At 31.2% G+C, this 10788-nt stretch overlaps 1 protein-coding gene across 2 annotated transcripts; it reads left to right on the top strand.

The window, feature by feature from the left end:
- Positions 1-2122: 2122 nt before the first annotated feature.
- Positions 2123-8803, top strand: LOC107403310 (MLO-like protein 6). Of its 2 annotated transcripts, XM_048468429.2 has the most exons (15): positions 2129-2375; positions 2475-2532; positions 2628-2884; positions 3419-3535; positions 3640-3700; positions 3967-4055; positions 6413-6487; positions 6937-7031; positions 7152-7201; positions 7345-7385; positions 7474-7647; positions 7759-7794; positions 7882-7949; positions 8057-8117; positions 8217-8803. In XM_048468429.2, exons 1-15 carry the CDS (start codon positions 2253-2255, stop codon positions 8664-8666), a joined length of 1755 nt encoding a protein of 584 aa, XP_048324386.2. In that variant the 5' UTR covers positions 2129-2252; the 3' UTR covers positions 8667-8803. The 2 variants fall into 2 exon arrangements, with proteins under 2 accessions (XP_060668008.1, XP_048324386.2); XM_060812025.1 differs by lacking the exon at positions 7882-7949 and having other exon boundaries at positions 2123-2375; positions 8217-8481.
- The last annotated feature ends 1985 nt before the right edge of the window (positions 8804-10788 follow it).

Genomic DNA, 10788 nt, shown 5'->3' with positions numbered 1-10788 from the left:
GACGAGACAAGAAATGAATAGAGAGAATGTTAAAGGAATATAAAATTTCCCATAATTATTTTTCATTTGTGACAATGAGTAATTTCAACGTTTGTGAAACTCCTTAAAATCTAATGACCAAATAATTTTTTATATTTTTTTATCATACCATTTTCGTCAAATCGGTCATAACCATAAAAAAACAAAACTATATATATATATATATATATACACACCGCTTGCAGTTGCAGTTAACTATTATTTCATCAAGATTACGTATTGCGGTTTGCATAATTTGTTCTTGTTTTTCAGTGGCAATATTCGAAAGAAACCCGAAATTGTTGTGCAGAATTTATTAATAGATTGACACCTTAAAATGTGACAGATCAAAATAAAATAAAATAAAATAAAAAAAATCAATAGAAAGCGGCATCACGTGGAAACTGTATCTGGTCAGAATTTCTTGCAATTTTTTGGCCAAGATTTCTTTTTTTTTTTTCGAAGTGCTTCTCTTTTATTTATTTATTTATTTTTTTGAAATTTCAGAGAAGAATTTCTCCATACCGTCTACACAAACAATATTGTGGATATGCTGAAATGATAATATGTGGGTGCATAGATCATTGGTGGACCCAGTCAGGTTAATAAACAATAGCATAATTAACCCCTTAATTGTCAATCAGGCAATCAATATGTATCCCCTGAAATTTTATATATATATATATATATAATTTTAATTTTTCAAATTTAATAAGCCCACAATGAAATTTGGCCGGATTAAACAAATAATAGATTAACGACTAGCTAGCAATTCTGGTGAATTGTCGTTGGCGTCAAATAGCAACCATTGGATTGCTGATCAAAGGTCAGAAATAAAAAGTAAAAAAAAAAGTTAAATATTATTTTTCAAAATGAAAGAAATAATGAATAAATCGAAGGGCTGACTCAGGGGAGTCAGAAACTGTGAGGTGGTGATTAGGATAACCATCCGAATCGTTTCGAAGGATAAACCTCTCTACAGCTATATATATTATTAGTCAAATAAAACAGTCTGAATTCTTTTATCAAGTCAAGGAAGCTCTTTTAGTCAAAAAAATAAAATAAAATAAAACAAAAACAAAAACAAAAATAAAACAACAATTAAAAAAAGGGGGCTCTCCTACCTCGCTCAAAGTCTAAATGTCTTCTCTCTCTCTCTTACGCGTTTATGAAGTCAAAGTCATCCACTTGTGCCGCTTCAATTCTTCTAACCTCTAGTTTCTTTTTTTGTCTGACCTTCAGTTCATATTGCTCGGATCTTATATATATAACAATTTATTAAAAAAATAATACGGTACTATATAACAATTTAGTTTAAAAATTAAATTAAATTTAATAATACGGTACTATTTTGCTCAGATCATATTGTAGAATCCAGAATACGGTACTATATAACAATTTATTAAAAGAATAATAATTTAATTGACTATTTTTATAGATTAAATTTTTCTATATTTGATTTTTAATTTAAAATTAAAATCATAAATATAGTAAATTGCATTTTTGTTTTTAGAAAATAAATTAGCAATTGATATATCCATGGTAACAAATAATAAGGAAAAAAGGTTTTTAATTTCTATGCCCCTTCAACTATTGAGCTTCTGCACTTTCTAGTATCTCTAAGGCATATGAGGCACTTATTGCAACTATAAAATAATAAAACAATAATTTTATAAAATCAAACAACTTATAGTTCTGCATGTCTAAAATTGTTAAAAATAAGACAAAGAAATGGTTGAAGGATTAAAATGAAAAAAAAAAAAAGAAATTTAATTAAGGATCATAATGTCAAAAACAAAATCAAAACCAAAATGTGAACATTAATAACAAAGGGACATAATTAAATCATAATAAAAACTCTTTCCACACCTCTAAGAATTAAATAAATAAAATAAATAAATAAAAAAAACCTTTCCATCGCATCTTGTGAAAAGGTCATATCTGATGTGGCGGCTTGTGGTTAGCTCAAAGCAAAAAAAATTATTTTTTTCAAAGTTGCCATGTTGAGCTGCCTTTCCTTCTTATCAGCGTATACCTTCATTTGCAAGATGGACCATCCTAATCAGTCTCTCTCTCTCTCTCTCTCTCTCTCTCTCTCTCTCTCTCTAAATATAGATAGGGCCTCATTTTCAGGTCGGCAATTCTCTCTATAAATATCTTGTAGGTTCAATCATTTACTTTGTTCAATTTTTCTTCTTGGTAACTAAAATTGGAGGGCAAACTCAGAAAAGCAAATGGCAGCATCAACAGGAGGAAGATCTCTGGAGCAAACGCCAACATGGGCTGTTGCCATCGTCTGCTTTGTTTTGGTCTTAATTTCGATAATTATCGAACACATAATTCATCTGATAGGAAAGGTATGACAACTTATTGATCATTCCCATTCCCCCAAAAAGCTAAAACAGAGTAATAGTTCGGAAATTCAGATTATTGAAATTCTTGCGCTCTTCTTGTAGTGGTTGAAGAAGAAGCATAAAAGGGCTCTATTCGAAGCGCTGGAAAAGATCAAATCAGGTATACCCATCTCACTAAATTTGGAAATTTTTTTAGCTCGGCGTGGAAATTTTATCAAAACTCAGAAGCTAATGAGTCAAAGTTCAACTGTGTAGAGCTTATGCTATTGGGATTCATATCCTTGCTCCTAACAGTAGGACAAGGGCCAATATCAAATATATGTATACCCAAGAGTGTTGGGGCGACTTGGCATCCTTGTGGTAAAAAGCAAGAAGAGGAGTTGAATAAGGATGAAGAATTGGAGTCATCCGACTCCGAACACAACCGACGGAAGCTACTTTCAGCGTTAACTTCCGATGGTAGTTTCCGGCGTGTTTTGGCGGCCGCAGGAACAGATAAATGTGCAGAAAAGGTATGTTTGCCGCTAAAATTCTTCCATTTATCGTTTCCCTTTTGTCTCTCTATTAAATTTATATATATATATATATATAATATGTATTAGCTAGTTAAAGCATATACAGCCAGTTTATACATATTCCATGATTAATCGTTTTGCTAAAACCAACTCTAGGTGAATTTGTACTTTTAATTAGCATTTCCACAAGTAAATTAACATAGCGTATAGAACGAAAAATTAATCAATAGACTTAATTAGAAGAACAAAACTACTGCACAGTACGTAAAATGTTGTTGTGCTAATTTTGACGAGAAAAATTCAAAGATATAAATAGTAATATTGACAAAAGTCGCCCATGGAACTTTCTTGCAAAAGGCGTCTGAATACATGAAAGATTCTAATCTGAGTGGGCTATATAAGTTTGATAAGAAAAAGAAAATGAAGTTTCGTTGAAGATGCAGAATACGTGTATATATTTATTACCAAAAAAGAATACGTGTATATATGAATTCTGACTTGGATTACTGTTTTACTCAAACGTATGTGCAGGGTAAGGTCCCATTTGTGTCTGCCGATGGTATCCATCAACTACATATATTTATCTTCGTATTGGCTGTTTTCCATGTCCTCTACTGCATCCTCACCATGGCTTTGGGCAGAGCCAAGGTAATCATTTTATAAGATTCTATCAAATCAAATTACTTATCTCTCTCTTTCTCTCTACCTCAATATGATGGCTTGTAATTTATGTAAACTTGGTTATGTTCCAGATGAGAAGTTGGAAGCACTGGGAAAAGGAAACAAGAACTGCTGAATATCAATTTTCTCACGGTAAGACTAGAATTAACTAATATTCCTGACTGAAAAATTGGCACTCTTCTTCACTAATTAATTAACACATTGTTAATTTTCAACCAATCCAGCATATATATATGGATAAATTCTTTCAAATTGACAAAAGTTAATTTTTATTTTTGTTTTTTGTTATTTAATATTATTATTATCATTTTGCTATGTTGACATCAGATAGATAAGGTATGTATGTAATGAGAAATAATATTGATCATAGTGTTGCGTGTATGATTGATTTATCACAGATCCAGAGCGATTCAGATTTGCCAGGGACACTTCCTTTGGAAGGAGGCACTTAAGTTTCTGGACCAAAACGCCATTCCTCATTTGGATAGTAAGTTATTCTTTAAATTGATTTCCTTCATTTTCATTTTTGCAATTTTTTTAAAAAAATATTTTTCACGCTTTTAGAAAGAATTAATATTGGTCTTTTTTTTTTTATGAAAGAATTATTATTGGTCTTTACCCAAAAAAAAAAGAAGGAAAAAATATACGTATACTTCCAAAACAATTAGTGTTTAAGTTATTTTCAATCATCTCCATTATAGAAGAAAATAATATCTAGAAATTAATTTCTTCAAGATTAAGGAACAAATGATAAACGTAGATAAGTAGCTCTGTACTAAACAAAAATGTGAGGGTGGCCGGTCCATTATTTTGTCAATGATTAATTTATCAATTTTGTGGAATTTTAAAATTATTTGTTAAAAAAAAAAACAAAAAACAAACATATATATATATATATATAATTGTATGGTCCGGACCATTCGGATAGAGTTGCGTATCGGACCAAAAGTAAAACTTAAACAAAACCATATTTTTTTCTTAATATAGCATCTGTATTTTTTTTATTAGTGAAAAACCGGTATTTTTTTTCTTGTATATCGGTGATTTTTTTCTGATCTGCTCGCGACTCCATCCAAACTGTTCTGATTGTAAAAGAAGGATTCTATATATATATATATATATATATTCCATCGCTTTTTTCAAAACGGATATGCACGGTCAGCCTAACATTTTGTGACTATTCCCCGTTGCCTTCTTTATTTCGCTAGATGTAGGGAATTGAATAACAGAATAGAACAGAACTGAACAAAGCATTAACTAAATCATCAAGGGAATATTTTAAAAAAGAAAAAAGAAAAAGCAAGAAGTATATTTCTGAAAACCCTGTGATTATTGACTCCATTATGCATGCTTTTCTTATTCTTAATCCATATTTTAGTTTTGTTCCTGTTGCTTTATATCTTGTATTCCAGTTATAAAAGCATCTTTTAATGTACAAATTATTTCATCGAAAAATTTTGACTATTTTAAAAGTGCTTTTGGTAATTGTCAAGGGTTTTTTGTTTCTCATCAAGACTGCTCAATTTTTTTATTTATTTTGAAATACCGTCTTCTCAATTAGCATTTAAATTATATATAAAAAAAGGAATTTGCATTAATATTCTCTGTCATTTTAATTTAAGAAATTTATTATGTTTTCCCTTAAATATTGTTGGAAAAGGAAGCATGATAGTGGAAATAAGGATAGTTTTTGAATCGTAGCATAGTATTTTCTTTATTTAAGTAAAAAACATACCCAATAGTTTTAATTCAGAAGGCTCCAAGTTTTTGAGTTTATATGATAAAATCGAGCTTGTTATTGACTTTCTAGATGATGTAAGAGCTAATTAAAAAGACAACTTTGGTATCAACAAATTGATTTCCTTCACACCCAAGACTGAAAGTCTAACATCAATAAATGAGCTTTCCGCTGAATTTGGGTTCCATTTAATATAAAACAAAAAATAAAAGACAAAAATGCTTGAATTGAACTATTATAAAAGAGGCAAAGTCAAAAGCATTCTAATTTTGCTATTCTTTTAATCTATAAACAATATTAATTATCCGCATACAGTTCGATAAGTTTGTTTAGAAAAACTTTTAGCACCAAAAAAAAAAAAATGTTTCTTTAGAAAATGAAATTAAATAATAATAAATAAATAAAAAAACATATTTCATATACATGCCATGTCGGGGGAAAAAAAAAAAAAACTTTTTTTATGCTATATGGATAGGACGAATTTTGTAATAATTATGCATACTGAGGTGTTAAAGGTCTTTATGCCAACGTCCGTTGTATTATTGTACAACGAAGGTAGTGGTCTTTACGAAAGGAAATAAATTACCAGTAACGGTCTCACTTTGCAAGCTTAGAGACAACGACGTATAGCCGACCATGTTTCCAAACGATGGCCACCACCACAATATTCCATTCTTTTTAATTTGGGTTTGACTTCTTTGCATTGCAACTTTTTTATTTTTATCAGAAACGACTGTGTTCATAGTTCTCGAACTTCGATAATAAAAATCTAGAGCCCTGAATGTCAAAAAAGAAACAAAAAAATTTATATATGTATATATATATATATATAAATATATATCTAGACTTGTTCCACATAATTAAAAATAAAAAAACTAGAGTCTTGGGCCTTATGTAGTTTGTAGAAAATTTCTGGTACTCCTTAAATACCAATTTTCTTCTCTAATACATTGGTGACACCGTGACACACCAAAGCACTGTAGTTTTTTTCTTTTTGGTAATTCCGACACCTTGTACAATTGATTTACTTTTCTTATTTTAATTTTAATTTTCTTCCTCATTTAATTTATCAGTTTTTTATGATTTGAAATTGGTTTGGGGCACAGGTATGCTTCTTCAGGCAATTTGTGAGGTCGGTTCCTAAAGTCGATTACTTGACTCTTCGCCATGGGTTTATAATGGTAATTGCCTACGGCCTGCATTATTTTATTTATTTATTTATTTTTATCAAAGCTTACCACGTTATTTGAACTTGAGAAATTTAAAAGACTGTTCTGGACCCACAAAAAAAAAAAAAAAAAAAAGGTATCAAAGTGAAAGTAAATAAGTAGAGTATGAGAATGTTTTTAACAGAGTTGCTGTTTGTCAACAATAATAATTATCACACTGCAATCCGAGCTGAAACTAAAATCTCAATTATCAATTTGTTATGTTTAAATCAATGTTAAACTGTTTTATAACTAAAATTTTATACAGGAAAATATGTGAATAGCACAAATCTATCAAGAAACTGATAAATCAGCATGGATCCATTGATACAGTTATATTAGTGATAACAAATGTCACTTTTTCCTTTAAATATGCAATATGCTTTATTGTTGCTCAAAATATGGTATGAAAATTTTCTCAGGCTCATTTGGCACCTCAAAGCCATCCGAAATTTGATTTCCAAAAGTACATCAACAGATCCCTCGAGGAAGATTTCAAAGTGGTCGTGGGTATCAGGTTTGTGCTTACACATTTTCCTTTTTTCCTCCCTCATTTTTTCCATTTTATTTAATTCCCAAAAGATTATTATGTCAAAAATATAAATTTAGTTTTTAATCTTTTTTCTTCAATGTTCAGTCCCCCAATTTGGTTCTTCGCGGTGATATTTTTACTCTTTAATACTCACGGTGAGTGGCACAATGTATTAAAATACCACACGTGCAGAGATTATAATTATTATTTTTTATAAAATTATTTTCTTATTAAATAAAAGCCGAATTGTTGGACCGCCGGTAGTAATATTTTTCTTGATTTTGGGGTGTTTGGACAGGCTGGTATTCTTATCTATGGCTACCGTTTATCCCGTTGATTGTAAGCAACATCTCTTCCTTTTCACATGTTCTGGTTTATGTAATGTGCGGTCCAAACAAGAATCTTACGTGTAAAATTGCACGTGCAGATCATTCTTCTGGTGGGGACTAAGCTACAAGTTATTATTACAAAAATGGGTCTGAGAATTCAAGAGAGAGGAGAGGTCGTAAAGGGCGTGCCGGTGGTTCAGCCAGGTGACGACCTCTTCTGGTTCAACCGCCCTCGTCTCATTCTCTATCTCATCAACTTCGTCCTCTTTCAGGTACTTCCTTCCTTACCCAAATTCGTAATTTTGTATCAGCTCAATTTGTACTTTTTGCAATTCACAACTATGACATTGATGTATACAATTTTTTATTTTAACAATTTGCAGAATGCGTTCCAGCTCGCGTTCTTTGCATGGACTTGGGTAATTCTTTTTCTATGCTTTTAACTGGTTTTGTTTTACCTTAATTGAAGACCAAGCACCTCAATTTTGTTTTTGTACGTGTTTTAGTTCGAATTTGGGCTCAAATCTTGCTTCCATGAACATACAGAAGATGTGGTCATTAGAATCTCAATGGGGTAAATTATAATTAATGAAACCAACTTTCAATTTCCTGGCCATTCAAATATTTCCTGATTTCTAAAAACAAAAAGTAAAACTGCGCTTTTTATTGTGATTTTGCCAGGGTCCTGATTCAGATACTCTGCAGCTATGTCACTCTTCCTCTTTACGCCCTTGTAACACAGGTAATTCGTCTAATAGCTTATATGTATTTCATGTTAACCGACGTCGATTTAGCCCCGCGAATTTGGACCTTAAGTTAAATATTTTTGGGGTATGACCAGATGGGTTCGACAATGAAACCAACGATATTCAACGAAAGAGTAGCGGCGGCTCTAAGAAACTGGCACCACACTGCCAAGAAGCACATAAAACAGAATCGAGGCTCCGTGACCCCCATGTCTAGCAGACCTGCCACACCGTCCCACCACATGTCTCCGGTCCATCTCTTGCGCCACTACCGCAGCGAGGTGGACAGCTTCCACAATTCCCCTGCAAGGAAATCTAATTTTGACACCGATCGTTGGGACACGGACTCTCCATCACCCTCTCATCCACACTTCCTCAACGCCGATGGTTTTTCATCCCATCACCACCAAATCGAGTTGGGACATGTTGAGCATGATGTTGAGTTCAACGATCCCAACTCTGCGCAAGTGGGTGTTGGCGGTGAGGAGTTAAATAATGGCAGCGGAAAGAAGGATTTTTCATTTGACAAAAGGGCAAGCGTATGATATGCTACCACCTTCGAGATTTGTTAGTATATATATTGTCGTTTAAGACAATGGGGTTGACAATGAGGAAACATGAATCTTATGCGTACATTTTGAATCACCTCTTGTATCTTTATATAGTTCTTTAATTTTCTTCCCCTTTATTTTATTTTATTTTATTTTATTTTTATAATTTTTAATTTGTAATTTTTAATTTTTTTAATTGGTATTTTTCGTAAAGGTCATTTTGATATGCGAGATGCAGATCATGTATTCTATTGGACGTTTCAGCTATTTTACGCCGTGGACTTTGTACCATTGGATTTTGTAAATAAAAACCTAGGTAAATTTGACTTACCTTTTTAATTTTGTCATAGCTATATTTAGGTTTTACGTTTTAAAAAATTTATTATTAATTTATCATTAATTAATTATTAAAAATAACTTATTTATCAATTTTTAATTAATTTTTATGGTTAAAAAGTTAAAATTTAAAAATTAATATTTTATATTTAAATAATACTATAAAAATATAATTATGATGTTTAACTATTAGATTGTTAAAAATTAAACAAATAAAATTTAAAAATGATTTTTTAAAAATATTAAATTTAAATATAATTAGAATAAAACTAAAGGGATGAAAATAAAATTATATCTAAAATCCCAAAAACAACAAAATCCGGCTAAAAGCCATGATAGTACTAGCATTTATTAGTGTTGAAATTAACTGCAGCTGACGAGAGCTAGAAGCCCAAATAGAGAAGTGTAAATCCATATCTTAATTTTTTGCCTTTTTTCTTTCTTTTTTTGGAGCTAGAAGCCAAACAAAAAATAATTGCACAGCTTTGGTGTTTAAATCACGAGAAAATCTTGGGTGGATCGGTGGTACCACTCCAAATGATTTTCTGACATGTTAAAAACTTGCCACATCACAAGCCAATTCATCATCTCAATTTGATTTTTTATTTTAAAAAAAGGTAAATATTGAAGCATTAAAAGTGGACAGGGAGGACCATAGTTAGGTGAATAATTATCAGAATTAATAGGGGAGAATGAAGGGTTCTCATATCAGCAATGAAGCAACGACAAAAGCAAGTAGCGAATAAATTCAATGGCATTGGTGCGTGGTTATCAATCCATGCCTTTTTTTTTTTTTTTTTTTCCTACTTCCTTTTTTGGAGTTTCAAACAAAAGGGAGAAAATTTTTGCAGAGCACTCCCTGAAACGAACAAATTTTTTCTATTAGAATTTTCTTACTAATTCAAAGAATTTTTCCCATGCTTTTTTGGTCACCATGTAATTCTTTGAGATTGTTATTGTTTATTGATATTTTTTGTATTCAAAGATCGCTTTGCGGTGCATAGAACTCTAAATAGTTTTTTTTTTTTTTTTTTCTTTTTAATGAACTTTCTAGCTTTTATAGTTAAATGACCATGAAAGATTTTAGATTCAATTTATATGGGTATGACAGAAAGTGATATTATAGTACCCACTTCATTAAAGTGCATCCAACCCAAATGATTCCAATCAGGAGAAGGGAATTTATTTCGAGGAAAGGCAAACTAAGGAAGAGCTTAGGTGGTTCGGAAAAGTGCTATGAAGAAGCGAAAAGACATAGAATTAGCCTGTATAAAAAGTTTTACATATCAAAAATTAAAAATTAAAATAAATAATAATTGGGATAGTATGCTAACTATTACAAAAATATGACAAGAATAATAGTAATAGAAGAATGAGAATAAAAACAAAATATACATAGATTTATGTGGAAAAATTTTAACGGGAAAGAACCACGAGCAGCGAGAAGTAAAATTTTTATCGATAATTGGTACAAGAGGTGAATAATAGAGTGACTACAAAACTCAAAAAATACAACCAAAAAACCTTGAAATTGAACTGGATAAAAAATGGGTCGGATCCGTTCTTTGCCCCCACACTCGGGCCTATCGGCCCTCAACCTCTGCTACCACCACAGAGCTTTAAAAAATTTCACAAAATAAATTTTACCAAATGGATCCCATCGCGAGCTTTTCCGGTTGGTTTAATTAGAATTCGGATCACTAACTCTAACAATCTCCACCTTGACACGAATTTCATACAAGGAATGAAAAACATAAAACTCCAATCTTTGATAAAAGCT

Source organism: Ziziphus jujuba, chromosome 10, assembly GCF_031755915.1.
Source record: "Ziziphus jujuba cultivar Dongzao chromosome 10, ASM3175591v1".
NCBI lineage: Eukaryota > Viridiplantae > Streptophyta > Magnoliopsida > Rosales > Rhamnaceae > Ziziphus > Ziziphus jujuba.
Note: the sequence above shows the minus strand (reverse complement) of the source record. Positions and strands in the feature narration are given on the sequence as shown.